Here is a 25,168-nt window from a genome sequence, read left to right as displayed (position 1 = left end):
GAAGCACAAATTCTTCTCCTTCTCGGGCGTGACATTCTTGAAGTTCACAAAGTGAGAGAACAGCGCAATGGGCCCCTGAACGCTCCATACGCACAAAGACTGGATCTTGGCTGGGTCGTCGTGGGAGAAGTCTGTCTAGGCTCTGTGCACAAACCGTCAAATGTGAGCACTTATCGCACCAGCATTTTACATAATGGTCGCCCATCATGCTTAACCCCATGTCAGAACTACATCAACCTGAAAGAATCATTAAAGATAGAAAACACAACAAAGGCCCTCAGGCATCTTCAGTCTGCTTCAAGCACTCACCTTTCTCACAGTCATGACACTGACAGGGAATGTCCATCAGATAGCACAGTGTTTGACATAAGAGAAGATGACAACAAGATAACTCCTTCCATCGAAGACAGACAGTTCATCCAGCTTATGGACAGAGAAATGTTTATGGACGATACGAACAGCTGGGTAGCCCCACTACCTTTTCGCTCAACAAGACCACATCTGCCTAATAACAAAGAACAAGCTCTACACCGTCTGACTTCTCTTCGGCGCACACTTGACAAGAAGCCAGAGATGAAAGAGCACTTTGTTACCTTCATGCAGAAAATCTTCGAATGAGGTCACGCAGAACTGGCTCCACCCCTCCAAGACGGAGAGGAGTGCTGGTATTTACCAATATTTGGCGTGTACCACCCACTTAAACCCGGTCAGATCAGAGTCGTATTTGACTCCAGTGCACAATATCAAAGTATATCTCTGAACGATGTGTTGCTTAAAGGCCCAGATCTAAACAACAGCCTGTTGGGTGTCCTGCTACGCTTTAGGAAAGAACCAGTAGCAATCACAGCAGATATAGAACAGATGTTTCACAGTTTCATCGTCAGGAAGGATCATAGAAACTTCCTCAGATTCTTGAGGTTCAGAGACAACGATACAGCCGGGGACATCGTGGAGTATAGGATGAAAGTACATGTGTTTGGAAACAGCCCCTCACCTGCTGTTGCTATGTATGGCTTACGGCGTGCTGCTCTACACGGAGGACAGGAGTTCGGCGCAGATGCAAGACACTTTGTGGACAGGGACTTCTATGTAGATGATGGATTGAAATCTCTACCTTCTGTCGATAAAGCTATTCACCTCCTCAAGGCCACACAAGAGATGCTCGCCATCTCCAACCTGAGACTTCATAAAATAGCATCGAATAGCCCATTAGTCATGTAAGCTTTCCCCTCAGCCGATTATGCAAAGGACCTGAAAGACCTTGACCTAGAGAAAGATGCTCCACCTGTGCAGTGCAGCCTTGGATTAAGTTGGAACCTCCTTAATGACACCTTCATATTTTGTGTCTTTGATCGAGACAAACCATTTACCCGCAGAGGTGTCTTAGCAACTGTCAACAGCGTGTTCGACCCTCTTGGTCTCATAGCCCCGGTTACTGTAAAAGGGAAACGTTTGCTTAGAGAGCTCACCAGAACAACAAACGACTGGGACACTCCACTTCCCCTTGACAAAGAAGCTGACTGGAACATCTGGAGAGATTCATTGCTGGATCTCAAAGACTTGAAGATTCCACGAGCATACACCACAGTATCTTTGACAAACTCTGTGAGAAAAGAGATGCATGTCTTTGCTGACGCCTCTACAGAAGCAATAGCAGCTGTAGCTTATCTGAAGGTTACAGATGACAAAGGTATGTGTCACGTAGGCTTCATCATGGGAAAAGCAAAATTAGCTCCCCAGTCAAACCACACCATCCCTCGGCTCGTACTGTGTGCTGCCGTCCTTGCAGTTGAAGTAGCAGAGCAGATCGCACAAGAGCTAGATTCTGAGCTAGACAGCTTAGACTTCTATACAGACAGCAAAGTAGTGTTAGGGTATATTTGCAACGAGACCCGAAGGTTTTAAGTGTATGTCAGTAACAGGGTCCAAAGAATTAGGAAGTTCTCTCGTCCTGAGCAGTGGCGTTACGTTCCCACCTCACTGAACCCAGCAGATGTAGCTACGAGGTCAGTGCCAGCAATTCGTCTTACCGAAACAAGCTGGCTCACTGGACCAGCATTTCTACGAGATTCTGTGTCCTACAGTGCTGCAGAGGAAGCGCCCTTTGACCTTGTCTGCCCAGAATCTGATGCAGAGGTACGAACTTGCATTACTGCCCATACAAACACGACCACAACTCTTGGCTCTCATCGGTTCAAAAGGTTCTCATCTTGGGGAACACTTGTTAAAGCAACAGCCTCGCTCATCCATGTTGTTCAATCTTTCAAAAAGAAAGAAAGCTGTAATGGTTGGCATCACTGTACAAAACCTCATACTCCCGAGACGCTAGTACAAGCCAGATCGGCTATTATTAGATGTGTACAGGAAGAAGCTTACAGAACAGAATTTGCGTGTCTACAGAAAGGACAAAGTCTTCCAAAAAGCAGTACGCTCAGGAAGTTGAAAGTTGTCAAACATCAAGGTCGCATCTTCACTGAGGCTGCGCTCCGCTCTGAAGGACTTTGGATTGTCGGAGCCAAAAGGTGTGTGAACAGTCACCTCCGAAAATGCATTATATGCAAGAAGCTGAGAGGAAAGACCATGGAGCAGCAGATGGCCGGCCTTCCTCCTGACCGTCTTAGTACCGAGGCCCCATTCACTCATGTGGGCCTGGATGTGTTCGGCCCTTGGAATGTATGCACTCGCCGTACTCGTGGAGGCCAAGCCAACAGTAAAAGGTGGGCAGTAATGTTCACATGTCTAAGTGTGCGCGCTGTGCACATTGAACTAATAGAGTCTATGGACAGCTCCTCTTTCATTAATGCTTTGCGTCGCTTCATCTCACTACGAGGTCCTGTAAAGCAAATCCGCTCTGACTGCGGAACAAACTTCAGAGGTGCATGTAAGGAGCTGAGAATGCTTTTGGACGACAAAACTAAACCGAATGTGTTAAGATACCTCAGCAAAGAAGGTTGTGCATGGATTTTCAACCCACCCCACTCTTCTCATATGGGAGGAGCGTGGGAAAGGATGATTGGGATCTCAAGAAGAATCTTAGATTCTATGCTCTCTCAGACCAGTTCTTCATGTCTCACTCATGAGGTGCTATCTACCCTCATGGCCGAAGTGTGTGCCATCATTAATGCAAGACCTATAGCACCCATCTCTTCAGACCCTGAGTCCCCTTTCCTTCTTACACCGGCGATGATCCTCACACAAAAGACATCTTCTTCTTACCCTCCACCTGGAACCTTTGGGACTTCGGACCTCTACCACAAACAGTGGAAAAGAGTACAGCATCTTGCCAACATGTTTTGGGACAGATGGAGATGTGAATATCTCTTCACCCTTCAAACCCGTAGCAAATGGCAGCAAAATAGACCTAACATTAAAGAAGGTGATTTGGTTTTGCTAAAAGATGATCAAGTGCAAAGGAATGAGTGGCCTATGGCTCTCATCAGCAAAGCCATTCCTGACTCTGATGGAAAGGTCAGAAAGATAGAACTGAGGACAGCCAAAGGAGGAGTTGCAAAGACTTTTGTCAGACCTATCACAGAAGTGATATTTCTCATGTCATCTTAGTTATTGTAATGTTTAGGATTGTTTATTCTTGTTACAAGCATTATAAGTAATCTTGGTGATATTGCACTGCATATCAGACGGGGAGTGTCATGTTATGTTTTTGTAGTGGAGACTTTAGTGACAACCTGTGGCCACATTTTGTTACTTCATGCTGATTATGTAGCGAGACACTGAGGGCAGAAGCTTGCAAGCATGATGTCGAAGAACTCGTTATGTTCAGCCATTTAACCTGTGTGAAGTGTATTCGGGTGTAGCTCTCTCATTCTTCCTACCTGTGTGGTGCCTTGGAGAGGTTATGCTTGTAAGTAATCTTGTTGGTTGTATTAAGTAACCTTTGTTTGTTATGTTTCAATGTAGGCAGCCGACAAGTGCTACTTAGCCGATAAGCTAACCTTACTTTGTTGTACTTAAGTCTATGTTGTACTTAATGCCCATATATAGCATAACTATGTTCAGAAGGTTATGCATTATGTATGTCATGTTTTCCTTTTATTCTTGTTTCAGTTTCACACGATAAACAGTACTGGATTGTGACAACTCAAAACCACAGTAAAGCAGAGTGACTTTATCTGAGACTGACTGAGTTTCGTTATTCTAGTACTGGGTGTTTAGCTATCTGTTGAGACGTGCACTAAGGAACGTGCGTCAGAGAACAGAATAATGTCTTTGGATGGAAGGAAACTTGAGGAAACCCACACAAGGACAGGTAGAACAATCAAACTCCAGAAAGGCCACGGTCGGTCAGTATTCACATCTTTCTAGCTGTGAGGTGGACGCGTTAACCACATCACCATGTTGCCCCGATCCCTTTTAAATATTAAATAACATTTCACCAGAAAGCTCCACAGGTAATCTCTGTGCGCTTCCTGTCACAACCCTCCCATTTTCTTTTTGTCTGGGCTCGGGATCGGCACCAAGGTGACCCTTGGTGAGATTTGAGCCCACTGTCTTCAGCATCCAAACCCAACATTCTACCACTGATCCACCAGGTCCCCCTATCCACATGACAGAGACACAACACAGTAATCAAATCAGTTTAGTGGTGTACTGACTGACTTGATACATAACTACATTTTTATTATTATTTCATTTTATTAGCGTTAAATATGTGCACTCTTAGGTCTTCACATCAAATGCTGACAGAGAAAGTTTTGACTTTAATGAACTGTAGCCTGTAATCATCAAAATGAAAGCAAAAAAGCCATTAACTTTACATGTATTGAGTATAAACGTATTACCACTTTTAATACATCTACAGGACCAGTATAAACAGTAAAATGCTCTTTTCATTTTGACAAATAATGAATAAATCAAATATGGTTTTGTAGTTCTGCAATAGTATGTTGGAGGGCAATTTGTATCTAAATAGAACAGGATTGTAAATGTAAATGTAGGATGAAATAGGACATGGAGCACAATCCAAACCAAATCATAGGGAGAGGTTTACTGACATCACTACCACTGTATTAAATGTATGGAGTATTATTTTTAAAAAAAATGTCTGTGCCAACTGGGGTTTTCTCTGTGTGGACGTTGTGTCTTGGAAGTATAGGTAAATTAAGTGTATGTATAAGTGTATAGATAACATCACTAATGACATCACAAGTTACAAGTTAAAGTCACATGTTAAAAAACGGCCTTTGAAGTTGCCTAACAGTTGTCAAGCTAAAGATGTTTGTTTTGGACAGTGTATAAATGAACTGGAAGAGCAACAAGGTAGTAGTGGAAAGTTGAGTGTGCGTAGCTGTGGAGGTACACGGTTTACTACTGTGTTCTGTGGAATATTTTGTGGACTTTTTGGTTCTCATCTCAGTGTTTTTCTGTGGAATTACTTTGTTATCAGCTCAATTGTGGAATGTGGAATTTAATAAATGTTCAGTGTTTGTCATACAATGATCTCTGGAGTGGATAATTGTTGGACCTCCGGACATGAGAAAGCCTGCCTCCACATTAGTGAGAAACCATCTCTATCTCTATCTTTACGCGCTTAATGTTTTTGTTTGCACTGGAACAACACAAAAAAACCTGAGAAAATTCAAATTTGATCAAAATTCACACAGAACTCAAAATTATTGGCACCTTGTCAAAATTGTAAGAAATAATTGTTTTTCAAGCATGTGATGCTCCTGTAACTGCTCCTGTGGCAACAAACAGCTGTGGGCAATACAGTAATCACACTTGCAGCCAGTTAGAAATGGAGAAGCATAGAGAAAAGAAAGAAGTGTAAAGAGATGTCTGTGGATTTGAGAGAAACAATTATTGAAAAACATGGACAATCTCAAGGCTATGAGTCTATCTCCAGAGATCTTAATGTTCCTGTGTCCACTGTGCACAATATCATCTGTCACAGCACTCGCTCTCCCATCCTCCACTCTCCCTGTCTGTTTTGTGTGTTTGTATCCCCCCAGTGCACCTGGACTGCAGCGGTGGCCACACCTGCAGGCAATCATTCGCCCTAATGACAGCAGCTCATATACTGGTCTCCTTCACACCACAAGTCGCCAGTGCACTAGGCTCTTTAAAACCCACCAGTATAGTATTACTAACCTGCTCTCTTTGTCTCCCTGCCCCAGAACCTCCGGCCGCCCTGCAGCATCCAGCAATCCCCTTCGACTCTTCGTCTCCACAGCACCTAATCCCAGGGTCACATTCGTCCTCCTCCCACGACTCGCCGCTCCATCGCTTCCCCCCTGCACCAGGTCTCAAGCTCCTTTGATCAGGCTCTCCTTCCCTGGACATCGCTCTCTGTCAGCGCCCCCCTTTCTGTCTCCCAAATTAACCATTCTAACTTTCCTAACAACCTGGTTCCGTCTCTCTTTCTGGGTCCACCAATATTGACAGCACTTCGTAAGTGTGACAGAACAATCTGGCCACTAAATGGACCCAGCAGACACGAACCACCTACAACGCGCGGCCAGGGTGCTCTTCTGTGCCAGCATGACCAGCAGTTGCGATGAATCGAGGAAGGGTTGGATCGTTATACCCAGCAGCTCTCACAGGTGACTGACACACTTAATACTCTGTGCCTTCATGTAACCATCTCTGCTGCCTCCCCTGAGCCTCCACCACCCCCGCAGCCGCCCGCTGCTCCCGCAATCTGCGAATCTTACGTGCCTCCCCTTGAGCCCTTCCTTGGCAACTTGGGCAAGTGTCGGGGCTTCCTCCTCCAGTGCTGTCTGGTCTTCGCCCAGCAACCCCACACCTATGCCTCAGACCCAGGGAAGGTCGCCTATGTTATTGGGCTGCTCAGAGGACGAGCTCTCGAGTGGGCAGAGGTAAAAGTAGGTAGCTCGCTCCTGATTCCTTTCCACATGTTCATCAATGATTTAAGAAAGGCTTTTGATCACCCAGCGTGTTCAGAGAACGCAGCCCACAGGCTTCTCTCTCTCCGCCAGGGCTTTCTTGATGTGGCAGATTTCTCAGTGCAGTTCCGGGTGCTTGCTACGGAGGCCCGATGGGACAACGCTGCTCTGTGGGCAGTTTTTACAATGGTTTGTCCGACCTGGTGAAAGATGAGCTGGCATGCAGGGATCCTTCTGATTCCCTGGATGAGCTAATTAATCTAGCCATCCGTATGGACAACCGCATCCGATAGAGAGGACAGAAACCACCAGGACCTGGTCACTCCCCCTCTTTCCAAGAGCCCCATTTCCCCTGGGTTCAGCTCTTCAGCGCCTCCGGAGGCACCCCCGGAGCCTATGGAGCTGGTTCGTGCTCGCCTGTCCCCCACCGAGCATCAACACCGGTTTCAAGCTGGTGAGTGCATTTATTGTGGTTTCTCCACAATAAATGTCCCTTACGGCCAAAAAGGAGGGGCTCATCAGGGAGTCTGGGGGCCTTGATGAGCGGAGCAACCTTTACTGACAGTCCCCAGACCTGACTGACAGTAAGCCACAATCCTGTCTCACCGGTCAGTGTCCCTCCCCCTGCAGGCCCTGGTTGAATCTGGTGCTGAACATAACTTGCTCGACAACTCTTTAGCTAAACAGTGGTCACGCCCCCTTATTTCGCTGGACCAGCACCTAAAAGTCAGAACTCTAGACGGATCAGTAGTCACAGAGGTTACAAATAAGACCGGCCCTCTGCACCTGTTAGTTTCTGGGAACCATCAAGAAAACACATAATTTTTCCTTATGCATTCACCTGACAATCCCATAGTTCTGGACTACTCAATTCAATTCAACTTTATTTATATAGCGCCAATTTGCAACAAAGTCATCTCAGGGCACTTTACAGAATAAAAAATCGGGGGGTGGGTCCCCCAGCAGTCTAAGCCTATAGCAGCAAAACTATAACTAACTATATGCTTTATCAAAGAGGAGGTAGAGAGGGAGTCTGCTTCCCGAATCTGAACTGGGAGCTGGTTCCAAATGAGAGGAGCTTGATAGCTAAAGGCTCTGGCTCCCATTCTACCTTTGGAAATTCTGGGAACCACAAGTAGACCTGCATTCTGTGAACGAAGTGGTCTACTGGGATGATATGGTGCTATGAGGTCTTCTATATATGATGGAGCCTGACCATTAAGAGCTTTATATGTAAGAAGCAGGGTTTTAAATTATATTCTAGATTTAATGGGAAGCCAATGGAGAGAAGCTAGTGAAGGTGAAATATGATCTCTCTTGCTAGTTCCAGTCAGCACTCTTGCTGCAGCATTTTGGATTAATTGCTGGCTCTTTAGTTACTGCGGCATCCTGAAAGTAGGGAATTACAGTAGTCCAACCTAGAGGTAACAAATGCATGGACCAGTTTTTCGGCATCACTTTGAGACAGGATGCTCCTAATTTCTGTTCTAGAGATTTGTTTTATATGTGAGTTAAAGGACAGATCCTGATCAAACATAACTCCAAGGTTCTTTGCAGTAGTACTGGAGGCCAGACTTATGCCATCTAGAGTAACAATATGGTTGGACATCATGTCTCTGAGATTTTTGGGCCCAAATACTATGAATTCAGTTTTGTCTGAGTTTAGAAGTAAAAAATTGTGGGACATCCAGGCCTTTATGTCTTGTAGGCTTGAAGCTTTATTAACTGATTATTTTCATATGGTTCCATAGATAAATATATCTGGGTATCATCAGCATAACAGTGGAAATTTATGGAGTGTTTCCTAATAATATTGCCTAACGGAGACACATATAAAGTAAAAAGTATTGGTCCTAACACAGAGCCTTGTGGAACTCCATAGCTAACCTTTGTGTGCATGGAGGATTCACCATTAACATGAACAAATTGAAATCTATCAGACAGATAAGATTTAAACCAATCTAGTACAGTTCATGTAATTCCAATTTCATGTTCCAGTCTCTGTAATAAAATGTTATGATCAATGGTATCAAATGCAGCACTAAGATCTAACAGAACAAGTATTGAGACGAGTCCATTATCTGAGGCCATGAGAAGATCGTTGGTGACTTTTACCAGTGCTGTTTCTGTACTATGATGAACTCTAAATCCTGACTGAAAGTCTTCATACAAATTATTCATATGAAGGTGATCACATAATTGTTTTGCAACTACTTTTTCAATTATTTTAGAAATAAAGGGGAGATTAGATATTGGTCTGTAATTGGCTAAAACACCTGGGTCAAGACAGGGTTTTTTAAGTAATGGTTTAATTACAGCTACCTTATAGGCCTGTGGTACATAGCCTGTTTCTAAAGACAGATTGATGATATCTGATACAAACGTATCTATTAAGGGTAAAGCTTCCTTGAGCAGCTTAGTTGGAATAGGGTCTAGCAGACAGGTTGTTGGTTTAGATGAGGTAATAATTGAAGTTAGCTCAGAGAGATCTATGGGTAAAAAGCAGTCTAACAGGGAGTGGGGCCTTATTGATGATTCTAGCACTGCTGTAAATGAAGATCTATCTGTAATTTTTGGGGGGAGGATCTGGTGAATTCGTTCTCTAATAGCTATAATTTTATTCATAAAGAAAGTCATGAAGTCATTGCTGCTCAGAGTTAAGGGAATAGTAGGCTCAACAGAACTATGGCTCTTAGTCAGCCTGGCTACAGTGCTGAACCGAAACAGGGGGTTGTTCTTGTTTTCTTCTAATAATGATGAATAATATGCTGTTCTGGCATCACGGAGCTTTTTTGTACATTTTTAAACAATTTTTCCAGGCTAAATGAGATTTTTCTAACTTTCTGGAAGCCTGGCTAAGGAAACACAACCCCCACATTGACTGGTCCTTCGATAAAATAATCGGCTGGGGAACCTCTTGCCACAACTCTTGTCTCCTCTCAGCTCCATTCCCCAATTGCCGCTCTCCTCCCGTGGACACCTCCCCCACACCGGACATGTCTCTCATTCCCCAGCCTATCATGACCTCGCTCCAGTCTTTAATAAAGAGCCCTGTCACTCCCTCCCTACCGCCCATGTGACTATGCTATCGATCTCCAGCCTGGAGTCCCATTACCCACAGGTCACCTTCACCCAGAAAGGGAGGCCATGGAGAAATACATAAGGGAGTCTCTAGAGGCCGGCCTCATCCACCCATCTTCCTCCCCTGTCGCCGCTGGTTTTTTCTTTGTTAGTAAGAAGGATAAGACCCTCCGTCCATGCATAGATTACTGGGGGTTAAACAACATAACTGTCAAGAACAAATACCCTCTCCCTCTGCATTTGAGTCCCTACAGGATGCAGCCATATTCACTAAGCTAGACCTCCACAACGCCTACCATCTGGTCCGAATCCGCGAGGGGGATGAGTGGATGTCAGCAGCCCCAGCTGGTCCACCTCTGCCACTCCCAACCAACCCAGTATTCTGTACGCGACTCCCAACTGGACTCACAGGCAGCTCCGCACTTTGTTTTTGTGGATTTGGATATTTCTGTAAAGAATTGTAAATATAACTCACTGTATAATATTGAGCACCAGCCACAGTAGGAGTGAGAAGCCCTTTTTTTGTTACTACCTTTGTTTTGGGTTAGGAGTTCAGGTTAGATACCCTGTCATTTGTTTTGTATTTATTTGGTTGTGTAGGTAAGACAGGGATGGTGTTAGAGGTTTTTGTTTGTTGCTTTGGGCATTGCTCACATCCGAAGTAAATAAAATAGCTACGTATTACAACTCTTGGTCTGGTTTTGCTTGGGAATGGAAGCAGTGGTGGGGCACATCGTGTTATGTCTAGGTTCCCCTAGACCAGGGGCATAACATGATTGAACATGTCAAAACTGTGTCATTCTTCTGTCTTAATTCTTGACTTATTTTTTTGCTTGCCTTGTACCTGCCTTGTGATAAAAGTGTCAGTCATATGACTAAAAGTTAAAATGTAAATGTAATCTACTTTGTTTGCACAGTTTTAATCCCCTATTTTGGAATGTTTAGAGCAAAATAATGCATGAAGCTGTCCACTGTTTTGGTGCCATTGTAAGCAACAGTATCCATCATTTTATTGCACTGCACTAAATGGTGTAAGGTTTTTGTTAACAAAGTAAACTCTGCTTTAGATTTATATCTAACATAGTTATTTTAATCAATAAGGAGACAATCAAGCCTTAGGGCCTTGAGCCTGCTAGACCATAAGAGAAGTGTGGGTCTTCACTATCAAAGTTAGATGTTCACAACAGATTATGAGCTATGAGGAATCAGCAAACTCATCAGTGTGTAGGAAATAACAAAATGCATTTCTCATCCTTTTCCTCTTTACTAATCATTCAAAGCTTACTGACCCTTCAGTGACACCTGACCTTTAGTATTTTTAGGACTCTTTTAAGAGAATGCAGAGCCAAAAGTGTCAGCAAGTGGTTGAGGAGTGACAAGTTTTTCAGAATTCAGTGAAGTGCTGTTGCATTTAGCTTAAATAAAGTTAGCCAGCAACATTCCCCTGTAGAAGAAACTAAAACTACAACCTACTCCTTTATCAGTTGGTTTCTTTTATAACTAATCTCAAATCCCCCACAAAATCAACCTCTTACCTTCAGTGTTTATGAAGAGACAGGTGAACGAAGGGAAAATGTTCCATTTGCAAAAAAAACAGTATCCATGAAAATACAGACCCTATAACAAAGGACCCAGTAGGAACAAAAGACGTGTCTCTGAAAATATCATACACCTCTTTAGAGGTGTATTAAGGTTATATATTTAAAATACTAAATAAATAACCTTTTTAAACTTTATTTATTCCTCCAGTCCAATGTTTCCACACTTCCCCTTTATCAGCAGACATTGTAAGAGGCCCCTTTAACAGGAAACAAAACGAGAAACACACATCCTTCCCAACTGAACACATGTAGATCAAGTCTAACGTTTCTTCAACAGAGACTAACAACAGACTTCATCTTAAGTTTATCTCACAAGTTTTACTAATCTTTCTCTTCGACGAGACATAATGAATCCAACACAGCACAGGTTTGTGGAATAGTGTCTTCAGTGTATTTTCTTCAGCAGGGTTGGGGAAGCTGGTCAGAGTTAATAGGAAGATGGATGGAGTCAAATAAAGATCAATCTTAGAAGAAAACCTGTTGGAGTCTGCAAAAGACTTGAGACTGGGGAGGAGATTCGCCTTCCAGCAGGACAACAACCCTAAACATACAGCCAGAATCCAGACCTAAATCCAATGAGAATCTGTGGCTGTTCACAGATGCTCTCCATCCAATCTGACTGAGTCTGAGCTATTTTGCAAAGAAGAAGGCAAAGTATTGACTCACAGGCTGAATACAATAGCAAACATTTGCAGACTCTTTAGCAACAGCAGCGCTGCCTGTAGGAATAGCTGGAGGCAATGTGCCAGGCTGCCCCTGTTGCTGGGCAACGGGTTTGACTGACAGGCCAGGCACACAGCACACAAAACATGATATGAAATAATGCATGGAGCAGCAATAAAGGACAAAATCAAGTGATGAAATTGTGACTTCTAAGAGAAAGAAAGTATGAACCCGTGTTTACTTTGAGTATAGCTTCTTTAATGATTGACTTTTCATTATTCGAGTTCTGCACTCATTATCAGTTCATTGTTCAAGCTGCCATTTTGTCCAAATTGGTTTGTTATTCAATGCAATATTTAATATAATATACAAGTGCTTTTTATTATAAATATACATATTTATTATGGGTTTGTTTTTTTCTAAATGAACAAACCAGTAACACAAAAAGAAACCATTCAAGTACCATTCTGCACCCGTTTAAACAAAGGAAATGAATAATTATGTTTGATTTAAATGGTCTGCAGTTGTTGACAAGACAGTGACTGCTAGCAAGCTAAATATTGGATCTGTTCATATTTTTCTCCTATATAGTTTATGAAAACCTTTTATGACCAATAACATGGACTCACAAGGACACATTTTGCAACTGTACTTCCCCTTTTTCCATTCATCACAGAATAAATGGGACATTTTCGCACTGTCGATCTCATTTTACCTTTGAAACTAACCCTCGTGTCCAACATGGGCCCTGTTTAGTCCAATGACATTTTAATTTTCTTGTGGCACAAACGTCTTGCCCACAAATTCTATGACATGAGATGCATGAGACAAACACAAAGAACAAAAAGTAGCTGACAGCAACAGGGCATAGAGACACCAAATAGTTAAAGTTAGAGAAAGTCAGAGCCATCAGATAAGGAACTCTACCTGATTCCAGAGCGTGTTGAAGTTTAACGAGTAGTGCTGCATGTCCGGTACTCACGATAGGGACACAGAAACTCTTTAAAATGCCAAAGAGTTAAGAATTCTGAAAAACTCAACACTCCATGAATGAATGAATTTCCAAAACGTGAAAAGCATTTTCTTATCTGTCCAAGCAGAACAACTTAACACCTCCTTTCAACAGTTTCCCTAACAGACACCAGTAAAAACGTCAGTTGGTAGGAGGAAGTTGAGTTTCTTTTTTTTTTTCCTTAAGTGCAGTGGTTTAATGTAAAATGATTGGGTTAGATTTACAAACTAAGATTTTAGTTTAAAAAGTTTGTCTCTTTGTCAAGTCCCTTCTGCGTTACATGCTGATGCTTAGGTTACAACTTCAAGTCGGTGATTGACACTCTGAGCTTTAAGTTTAGTTAAATGAAAACACTAAAAGCAACAATGAGTCGTCTCTGCTCTGTGTTACTGTTTGTCTGCAGCATGGATTAGTTCACCTGCAGTGCTGTGAATACTTATGTACATGTCATTTGTTTCATTTTGTATTTTCAAGACATTTACAAAGATTTCAAACCAATTTCTTTTACGTTGTCATTATGTGCTATTGTTCGTAGAACTTTGAGAAAAATAATAAATTTTGGAATAAGGCTGTAACATAACAAAAGTGGGAAAACTTTCTGGAGGCACTGTCTGCTGTAGACTTTCATTATTGTCCAGAAACTATTAAAAACACACCAACCAGACCCACTGCTTCACTGGGTGACATGTTTCTCCATTTTAAAACCCACTGTGTAAAATAAAACAACAACTATAGAAAGTTTTAGTGTAAATCATCCTTTAATGATTGACCTCAAGCTGCTTCTTCCACAGCCACAGAATTCCCACATTCACAACTGTAATTATATTAGGTTACATCAATAATCTGACATATAGAAAAAACTGCTTTGAATTAAAGCTGAAAGTCTTGATTTTGAGAGGAGTTATGTGAACCAGCAGGTTGTCGTCATGGACTCTTGGTTTATAGCCAATATTTAACAATCCAAAGCTAATTTCTTTTTCGAACTTTTGTTACCTTAAAAATCCCATCGCTACACTTTGCTCTCACTTGCAGAATATTGTCCATATAGGCCCAGAGAAACCAATAAGAGTTCAGAGTAAACATACTTTGAAATATTAGGATGTGTGTAATACACATAGTCAACTACTAAAGGCTCAGTATACAGTCTATACGCTAAATGGTGTGTCTGTTAGTCTGAGAACAAAACTGACATCCAGTGTGGATTTTGGTTGTTTTGAGCTTTTCCAGAAAGGACAATGACCCATCTGCCAGGAGCTGTGTAATGAACCTAAATATGTCCCATTAATGTCAGCTCAATAAAAGCCATCAGCGCCCGCATGTATAAAGCATCTCATAACCACAAAGTCAACTTCAGACTAAAACCACTACCACCTCAGAGAAAGTTCTTTTTTAGTTTTTTAATTTCCTGTTGTTGTTGCGATGACTGTTGTTGCGCTGGTCAGCTGAGGTACAGACACTGGGGATGCATTATCCGACTCTGGAAGAGAGGCGGCAACCAGCTCCGAACTAGATGAATTGTTGGCCAGCTTGGTAACAGCAACAGGCTACGTGTCAACCGACCCGGAAACAGGAACAGGATCAGTCCCAGAACCAGACGAGGCGTCAGTTCCTTTTTCTGCTTCTAAAAGATTAAAGGCAGTCAGGTTCTATCCCAGCTCACATTGGATAAGAGACCATGTACAAACTTTACAAGTGACAATTCTATCACAGAGTAGAGACAGAGATGAGCACTCATACTCACTAATTAGCAATATGTAGTTTCCAGTTAATCTGGTCTCCAGATCTTTGCATCTCCAAGCACCTGAAGACCAACACAGACATTACGAGAACATGCAAACTCATAAGTCACCTTTGTAAAGTGCTGTCTAACTTGTGCTGATATATATGAATTTGTGTGTGGTCCTCTACCTCCTGTTATCTGACATGTATAAGAAACTGCTTATCAATACAATGTCTAACTAAATATTTGCGCTAAAGATATTTCTGTTCAGCATAGATACTGTAACAAGACTGACTTGTTGGTCAGTCTCCATTTGTGGACATGGCCTTTACATACATCATACCTGCTTTTAAAATCTTGACTGCAACAAAATTAACTTTTCATAGGTGGAACAGAGGAGCCCAGTTTGTAAACCTCATGTACCCTAATCCATTAAATAACACAGAAGCAACACAAATTACTGCAGCACATATGTGAACTGAGGATTTAGGTTGGGCCCCTTTTCTTAAGTCAAGTCCCATTAGAAGTGTGTTTCACACGATCAGTAAGATTGTAGGAGGTAGAGAAGAACAAGGAGTTTGCATGGCAGCCACTGCCATTGGTGTGTGAGTGTGTGTGTGAATGGGAACCAACACTGTAAGGTGCTTTGGATAAAAGTGTTATATAAGTGGCCATTTACCAACGAGTGTTCATCACTGAAGCCTGTTCTGCCTCCTGCTGCTGAGGGCAGGTAATGTGTAACTGTGACAGAATAAAATTCAGAAGCTGTTAAACAAAGGAGATTAGGTCACTTAAGATCAACAAGTCAACAGGACAAACCCACATATAGAGGCCGGGGTCATGTGCTTGTTTTTTATGTTTAAACCAGCTAAAACTAAAACGTCCACCACACTGATCAGTCGTGTTGTGTAGTTGTTTCTCATTAGAATTGACTAAAGTTCTTTGCTGTAACAATTCGAATAAAAATATTTGTAAAAACTGTTTCAATATGGTTTCAGATTTATTTCATTCATACAAATGTAACACTATGAAGAATTTTGCCACTGGACGTCGTCATTTTGACTTTATCACACGGTTTGAGCCACTGAAATGTTTTTTTTATTCATGTGATTTAGTGCTTTAGAAAACAGTTTCACCATCACTGACAGTGTCTTTCATTGTTACCTCAGTCTCTCCAGGCCTCCCAGAGCTAACTACTTATGTTATGTTTGTTTGTACCTTGTTGGGGAATATAGGACCAAAAAAAGGACCACAATGCAACAACACCATCTAGTGTTACTTATAGAAAACTGCAGTAAATTACAGTGAACAGCCATGAATTACAAGATCAGCATAGGAGTGTACAGGACTCATAATTTAAATGGTAAATCAGTGCTCAATTTAAACATGTTTCAATTTGTTGTCAGCTGACTTCCTGTTTTTCATTCAAAGCCTCCTCTTATATTTCACACAAACTACAAAGTATTGGTGAGATTTGCAGTACTTGCAAAAATATAATTTAAATGTACTTTCTTTTGCAGAGAATCATCCAGCTCAGAAAGTGTGTTGTCCTCAGTCACATTTAATGTTGAGTGATGTCTACAGTCAGATCTGGTTAGAACAGCTGCTGATGCTCCTACAAGTTCCCTCAAAGGCAGCACCAGCAGATGGAGGTTAGATAGAAACTGATTTAAAGTACTAGAAGAGACCTTTGAGTTGGTTTTGTCAGTCAAACTGCTGTTACAAAGACGACAAAGTGACCCGTTACCTGTGGAGCTGTTACCTGAATCATCCAGCAGGTGGCAGCACATCAAATTCACATGGTCTGATTCCAATATTGGAGGAAAAGTGTGAATCAGATCTGCCTGTTTAGTTTCTGTCTGTTTCTCTGCTCATGTTATTTCCCCGTTTTCTCTCTGTGTGAAAACCACTGTGGTTCTGACTGTGACTTGAAGACTGTAACTGAACGATGACGACTGATTAGAGCAGAGTGAATCATTATTCAGGTAGTTGTGGATTTCTCTTCTGACATTGTTGTTAAAATGTGATGAAGCTGATCAGATGGAAGAATGAGACATGGTTTTGTATTAAAGTGCACACTCAGCATTAACCACACACAGGTGCTGTACATCAATGCAGAGCAGTGTTTTCACCTCAGTGTCAGAATCACTGGGACAACTGTGGACTGAAACTTGGCAAACACTCAATTACAATAAGTTTAAAGCATATTTCCGTCGTATAGCAGATTTACGTTAAGCTAACAAAGAGAAATGAGCAACTTAACACAGAAATGTAAATGTCTTACTAAATTCTATAAATCATAAAACCAACCTTGTTGCCACTTTCAACTGGAGCTAAACACAAACCGTAACCGTCTCTTTAATGTCTTTAGTCTCGTTTTATTTGTATGTTACCTTTTACCATCTTCTACCGTTGTTAAGTTTCGCTTTTTTATTATGTGTTGGCTGTCCTTTCAAAATAAAACACTTAGCGTCTTACAGGAAATTATAAAAATAAAAGCCACAAAACAAATCAAAGATTTGAACTGGGCACATTAGCAGGAGAAAAACATTGTGAGGACGTTACACTCCCACCAAATCATGAGTGTTTGATTTCCAGTGAACATAAAACACGAATGATTTTTACTGATAAAACAGACCTTTTTAATATACTCAGCAACAAGAATATTTACAGTCAATCATTTACTGCACCATGTTTAAACAGACCCTAATAACAGAACTAGCTTATGAACTGGACGTTCCTCCACGGATAATTTGCTGGGTTTTAGCCCTTTTTTAATTCAGATTTTTATCTCCTAGAACAATCCTGACTCTCCTGACTAGTCCATCTTTATCTGTTACAGTCTCTGTAACTCTTCCTAGTCTCCACTCTGCTCTTGGTGAGACTTCATCTGTGTCTCTTACTACATCAACTACTTGAATGTTTTTCTTAGGTGTGTGCCATCGCTGTCTGACAGTAATGCTGTGGAGGTACTCCTTCCTCCAGCGACTCCAAAACTGCTCTGTCATGTGTTGCACTTGTCGCCATCTTTTTTGTCCATACAGATCCTCTTTAACAAAGTTGCCTGGAGGTGGTACTGCTGGTGTGGATTTGATAGTAATGATGGGATTAGGAGTGAGCAGTTCCAGGCTTTTTGGATCATTCAGATTGTCCACAGTCAGTGGGCGGCTGTTGACTATTGCCATCGCTTCATACAGTTCGGTCCGTAGAGAGGCATCATGGAGTCTACCAGAGGAGAGTGAGAGAGTGAAGCTGAGGATATTTCTTACAGTTTTAATCTGTCGCTCCCAAACTCCACCTGCGTGACTTGCATGGGCTGCATTCATTACAAAGTCACATTGCTTTGAAGCCAGGAAGGTTATCAGCCTCTTTGCATCAACGTCCTGTAAAGCTTTGCTGAGTTCATTTTTGGCACCAACAAAATTAGTCTCTTGGTCAGACTTAATTTGTCTCACTGAGCCTCTCAATGCAATAAAGCATCGCAGATTTCTCTTACTTGTTGTTCTTATTTCTTCCTCGGATGTCTTCTTCTGGAGGTCTTTGATTATGATGCTCTCTGCATGATTCTTCTCCCACATATCACATAGGGGGTGGAAACAAGGCTAGAGCCCTGCTGAATGTAAAAAGGTCACTTTCAACATTCAGTGAATCCTAATGCTCTCTCTATTTGCATGCCATCAAAGGCAAGGTGCTTTGTCGTAATGTCTGTTGCATGTTCTGATGTGGGTTTACTTTGCAGAACAGAACTGGTGTTTGACACAGTAGAGATGGTTTCTTACTAATGTGGAGGCAGGCTTTCTTGTCTCCGGAGGTCCAACAATTATCCACTTCAGAGATCATTGTATGACAAACACTGACCATTTATTAAATTCTACATTCCACAATTGAGCTGATAACAAAGTAATTTCACAGAAAAACATTGAGATGACCAAAAAAGTCAGAGTTCTACTAAATAATCACAAAGAACACGGTATGAAACCATGAACCTCCACAGCTACGCACACTCAACTTTCCACTACTACCTTGTTGCTCTTCCAGTTCATTTATACACTGTCCAAAACAAACATCTTTAGCTTGACACTTAATTTACCTATTCTTCCAAGACCCAACGTCCACACAGAGAAAACCCCCGTTTGCATCGATTGTGTCAACTATTGCCACATATAAGTAGGATGTGAATATTCTTAAAGTATTCTGTGCAGATGTGAGGATCTAAGTGCACATTTTTGACATTAATAATAAAATGTCTGTATTTGGCATGAATGTAGTTTCGTATCAAGTCAGTCAGTACAGCAGTAAACTGGTTTGATGACTGTGTTGTGTCTCTGACTTGTGGATAGGGGGACCTGGTCGTTCCGTGGTAGAACGTTGGGTTGGGATGTAAAAGACAGCGGGCTCAAATCCCACCCGCCCAGCCACCAAGGGTGTCGTACCCGAGCCCGGAAAAAAAAAAAATTAAAAATGGGAGGGTTGTGACAGGTAGCGCATCCGGTGTAAAAACTCATGCCAAATCAACATGCGGAACTTTTTGCTTTGTGGCGACACCTGAAGAGACAAGCCGAAAGCTGTTGATCTGTCTTCATGTGGATATACAAATTGACACAAATCACCTGTGGAGCTTTCTGGTGACTTTTATTTAATATTTAAAACGGATCGGGGCAACATAGTGATGTGGTTAACGCTATCACCTCACAGCTAGAAAGATGTGGATATGCGTCCCTCACCGACCGTGGCCTTTCTGTGTTTGATTGTTCTACCTGTGTTTGTGTGGGTTTCCTCCAGTTTCCTTCCACAGTCCAAAGACATACATGTTAGATTAAATGGTGAGTCTGAGTGTAAATATTTTTTACATAGGGTTGTTTGTCTGTGTATGTCCGTCTGTGCCCCTCAGGGTGGACCCTGGACAAACTGTGACTGGGAATATTATTCTGAGGATCAAATCAAAGAAAAATCCAATCCATCAACAATTTTAATCGTTGAAGCCTGAATATAATTTCATCAGTGTAGCACATCATTTCAGTCACTTTAACAGAAACTCAGTTGAACAACCAAACAATGAAAGATTTTGAAGACGTTTTTCATTAAAAGAATTACTAAAAAGGGTGGAGGTGTAGCTTCATATGTGGGTAAAATGTTGAAATGCCAAGAAATCCAGTCAGTGGTAAACACATTAAAGAGTGTGTTACTGTAAAATTATCTCTGAGAGACTCAAATACAGGATCAGTTGTGTGTACAGAGCACCAGGCTCTAGTATTTTCACATAGGGCCATGCAGGTTTGTCACCTTAACAAATGAAATCGCAATTTAAAAACTTTATCTTGTATTTACTTGGATTATATGTGTGTAAAAAAAATAAGAAAATCAGAAAGGGGCAAATACTTTTCAACAGCACTGTGTAAAAACTTTCTACATCAAAAGGTTTTTATTCTGTACTGTTGAATTATTTTTCCATAAATCACCTGTTGTGTAGAGGTTTGGGGAGATGTTTGTAAAACTCAGTAAATGTATATTTGTACAGCAGAGAGCTGTAAGAATTATCAGTAGATGTTCTTATCAAGGACCTCAAACCATCTGTTTCTCAAAGCACCGTTAATGACATTTGATAATAGACTTTAAAATTGAAATTGTTCAGATATAATCTACAAAGGAAGTAAAAAATTGCTACCAAAGAACATAGAAAATATATTTCAAGAGAGAGTATGTTTAGGAAAGTCAGAGCCAGTACAAATTTGAAAAGCACGTGTTTCACTCAGAAGGGTGAATTTATGGAACAAACTTGAGGATGAATTAAAAACATGTGACAATCAAATGGTTTAAGATGTTTAAAAATATCGTATTGAAGTACGAGAATGTAATATAACATGACTTTGTATCTAGGAGGAACAAATTGATTATTGAAAAGCTGTCTTCCTGTTTGTTGATTATTTGACTATTGCTTGAGAACTACTACATATTTGTACTTATTGTCTTATTTATCCGGGATATAAAGAGGAATAGAACAATAAATGTGTAGGTGATTACAAATGGTAGGGTTATAATTAAGCTTTGGATTCAGCATACGTCCTTTCAGTCTCATTTGAGAGGACTTACTGTAAATTGTACAAAGTTTCAATGATATGAATGAGTCTTTAATTGTAAAGACTGGACACATTATTTACTCAAAGTGAACAACTGCGACTCAAGAAAAAGCACAGAAAGCTCAGAAAAAAGTGATTTGATCCCATCTGTAGTTCATCTTGTTTCAGCACATTTCCTGAAAGCAGCAGAGTAAAATGAATGACAGTAAAGAGCAGCAGTAAGTGACATGTCTGAGCATCTGAGAACAAATCTGCAGCTTCTTCTAAATCACATAATAATGATAATGATCATAAAAAATAACTAAGCATACAAAGTCATGCAGGTGAAGGATCCATCTATTGTCTTAACCACTTATTCTGTTCAGGGTCCAGCTGTCATTGGCTGAGAGTCCAACTTGGACAGGTCTCCAGTCTTTCTCAGGGCCAACGCACAAAGACAATTATTCAGTCATTATATTGTAACAATATTTATATTAATAATGACTAAGAAAAAAACATTTATATTTGGTGATCTATGATTATACCAAACCAATGTGTGTAAGCACAACTCAGGATTCACGTTTTTACAGGACATTTGAAGTTATTTACATGTTGGACACAAAACCTTACGTGTCAGTATGTGAATAGAACATTTCAAGATCGGGTTGAGCTTAAATATCCAAACATGAAGAACAGAGAGCATCAGTGATTCTGAAGAACATCAACATCACATCAATGATGCTGGAACATATGAGTGTTATGTTGGAGATGGAGGCAGTTGTGAGCTCATCAACAGAGTCACTTTGACAGTTCATCAACAAGGTGTGTGTGTGTGTGTGTGTGTGTGTGTGTGTGTGTGTGGGTGGGTGGATCAGAGGTGAAGCTGCTTCCTGGTTGTTGATGTGAGAGTGAACCATCACAGATCAGATGTTTGTGTTTTCTAAAGATGTTGCTGATGAGACTTTGTAGCAAACAGCTGCTATGAGTGATGGGATCAAAGTGCAGTAGATAATGTCTGACAGGAGTTTGAAGAGGAAATGGATTCATCACCTACCTGACACAGACACAGAAGGAGATGACAAAAATGAAGGAAACAAGGATGGAAATGTTGGACTGAAAGTTGGTCTCTCAGTTGTTGCTCTGCTTGTTGGTGTTGTTGGTGTTGTTGGTGTTGTGATGTATAGAAAACGTAAAGGACCCAAAGAGGAGACTTCATACAAAGCTGCTGATGATAAAGACACTGACCATCAGTAGGTGTAAAATGTCTCCTCAGTTTCCTCAGTGACTAATTCACTGATGCAGGACAAACAGCAGTTCAGGCTTCAGCCTTTTTCTTTTTATCCCACAGTAAATTTTTACTATCAACAATGTGATGATGCATTTCTTAACATTTCTTCCTCAGTCTCTGTGTTTCTCAGCTCTAAACAGACAAGTGTCATTTCAAACTCGACTCAGTCATTTACTAACTCAGTCTGAGGAAACAGTGACTCTTTGTTTATCTGCAGGACAGTGAAAGTGGACAGAGACAAACAAACCAAAGCTTTATGTTTTATATATTAAGGCTGTTACATTATGTGAATATGAAGGTCAATGTTTATGATCCTGTTTGTTTCACCTGATGTTTGTCATCTGACACATCACAAACTGATATTATTCTCTGTCAATCAGTATTAAAGTCAGAGGCTGCTTTTAAATTAGCAACTGCAGCAGCTGTTTGTAAATTCAGACTAGTTTTAATGTTTGTGTGTTATTAACTGCAGATTTATGAATTATAATAAGTTCAACCACGATCATCAAAGAAGCTTCAGTTAGTGGGAGAATCAAATGTTTCCCTCTGAACTACACAGTTAGTAAATGTGCTGTGCATATTATTATGTTTTGTCTGTGGTTTTACTAATGTATTTGCATAGTGTGTGTACATATAGAAATACTTACAAATGCACAGAAGTTTAAAATGGACTCAGTAAATCATTTCTTTGACTACGAACTGAAAGATTTAAAGCCACATTAGTTGATGACTTTACAAACAGCTGCAGCTGCTCAGTCCTGCAGAGAGAAACTTTAGTGACTGACCATCTTTTACTGTCAAACAGCTGATCTGTGTGATTTAGTTTAACCTGATTCCTCAGATTAAAAATTTTGACAGTTGTTCAGTCACTGACCAGAAACACAGACTTGTTTTATGTTAATGTTTGCTGTGACAGTTTGTCTTCTTTGACATGTGGAGTCCACAACACATTTCTTTGTAAATTATTTTTAATAGTTTTTTTTTCTACAAGCTTCATGTTTGCTTTCTCTCTAAAAGCTGTTTTGCAGAATCTAACACATCAACTGAACAGGTTGATTCACTGTAACCAACAGCCTGTGGTTCATATAATAAAACTTCCAGTATACCTGACTGTCATAGTGTCATTTTGAAAAGAATCTCAAAAACTTAAAATCTACAAACTAGTTGTTAATGAAAGGAGTCATTAATGAATATTTGTGTCAGCAGGACAGTTAAAATGGAAATGAGAACTATTTTTCTGATCAATCTAAAAAACTAGAAAACTAGAATAAACTAATAAGGCTTTTTATGAAGCAAAATAAGCAGCTGAGAATAGAAACCTGGAGCAATCTGTGCTCTAAAAGTATTGCAGCTTGATGTTGGAACCATCACCATTAAAACAATGAAGCAGCAACTCCACCTTTACATTAATGTAATGTATCGAGTGAACAATATCTGACTTTGATATTTGCTCTGACTTTGCTAGACCCTATTACAACTTGACTGCTCAAGGAATCTTTACCCTTAATATATACGTTCATATTAGATATCATCAATCTATCTTTAGAAACAGGCTATGTACCACAGGCCTTTAAGGTAGCTGTAATTAAACCACTACTTAAAAAACCCTGTCTTGATCCAGGTGTTTTAGCCAATTACAGACCAATATTTAATCTCCCCTTTATTTCTAAAATAATTGAAAAAGTAGTCGCAAAACAATTATGTGATCACCTTCATAGGAATAATTTGTATGAAGACTTTCAGTCAGGATTTAGAGTTCATCATAGTACAGAAACAGCACTGGTAAAAGTCACCAACGATCTTCTCATGGCCTCAGATACTGGACTCATCTCTATACTTGTTCTGTTAGATCTTAGTGCTGCATTTGATACCATTGATCATAACATTTTATTACAGAGACTGGAACATGAAATTGGAATTACAGGAACTGCACTAGGTTGGTTTAAATCTTATCTATCTGATAGATTTCAATTTGTTCATGTTAATGATGAATCCTCCATGCACACAAAGGTTAGCTATGGAGTTCCACAAGGCTCTGTGTTAGGACCAATACTTTCTACTTTATATGTGTCTCCTTTAGGCAACATTATTAGAAAACACTCCATAAATTTCCACTGTTATGCTGATGATACCCAGCTATATTTATCTATGGAACCAGATGAAAATAATCAGTTAATAAAGCTTCAAGCCTACAAGACATAAAGGCCTGGATGTCCCACAATTTTTTACTTTTAAACTCAGACAAAACTGAAGTCATAGTATTTGGGCCAAAAAATCTCAGAGATATGATGTCCAACCATATTATTACACTAGATGGCATAAGTCTGGCCTCCAGTACTACTGCAAGGAACCTTGGAGTTATTTTTGATCAGGATCTGTCCTTTAACTCACATATAAAACAAATCTCTAGAACAGCCTTCTTCCACCTACGGAACATTGCCAAAATTAGGAGCATCCTGTTTCAAAGTGATGCCGAAAAACTGGTCCATGCATTTGTTACCCCTAGGTTGGACTACTGTAATTCCCTACTTTCAGGATGCCCCAGTAACTAAAGAGCCTGCAATTAATCCAAAATGCTGCAGCAAGAGTGCTGACTGGAACTAGCAAGAGAGATCATATTTCACCTTCACTAGCTTCTCTCCATTGGCTTCCCATTAAATTTAGAATAGAATTTAAAACCCTGCTTCTTACATATAAAGCTCTGAATGTTCAGGCTCCATCATATATAGAAGATCTCATAGCACCATATCATCCCAGTAGACCACTTCGCTCTCAGAATGGAGGCCTACTTGTGGTTCCCAGAATTTCCAAAGGTAGAATGGGAGGTAGAGCCTTTAGCCATCAAGCTCCTCTGCTGTGGAACCAGCTCCCAGTTCAGATTCGG

The 25,168-nt window shown here is 40.7% G+C and overlaps 2 protein-coding genes across 4 annotated transcripts in view; one reads left to right on the top strand and one right to left on the bottom strand.

Annotated features, from left to right (window-relative positions):
- The window catches only part of LOC137137843 (uncharacterized), a 70,402-nt gene that overhangs the window by 13,703 nt on the left and 31,531 nt on the right, over positions 1-25,168 (bottom strand). Inside the window, exon 1 of one of the 3 annotated variants that reach the window (XM_067524599.1) lies at positions 13,191-13,346. The exons of 1 other annotated variant lie outside the window; for it this stretch is intronic. The gene's annotated coding sequence lies outside the window, so the exon portion shown is untranslated. Of the gene's footprint in view, positions 1-13,135; positions 13,347-25,168 lie in introns of those variants that run through there. One more of the 3 variants, XM_067524598.1, reaches the window with a different exon arrangement.
- On the top strand, positions 1,906-8,585 carry LOC137137813 (uncharacterized). Its single transcript, XM_067524495.1, has one exon. It carries the CDS (start codon positions 2,581-2,583, stop codon positions 3,559-3,561), a length of 981 nt encoding a protein of 326 aa, XP_067380596.1. The 5' UTR covers positions 1,906-2,580; the 3' UTR covers positions 3,562-8,585.

The sequence above is a fragment of the Channa argus genome, chromosome 12 (genome assembly GCF_033026475.1).
Source record: "Channa argus isolate prfri chromosome 12, Channa argus male v1.0, whole genome shotgun sequence".
Classification (NCBI taxonomy): domain Eukaryota; kingdom Metazoa; phylum Chordata; class Actinopteri; order Anabantiformes; family Channidae; genus Channa; species Channa argus.
The sequence above is the reverse complement of the archived record's forward strand: the minus strand, read 5'-3'. Positions and strand labels throughout refer to the sequence as shown.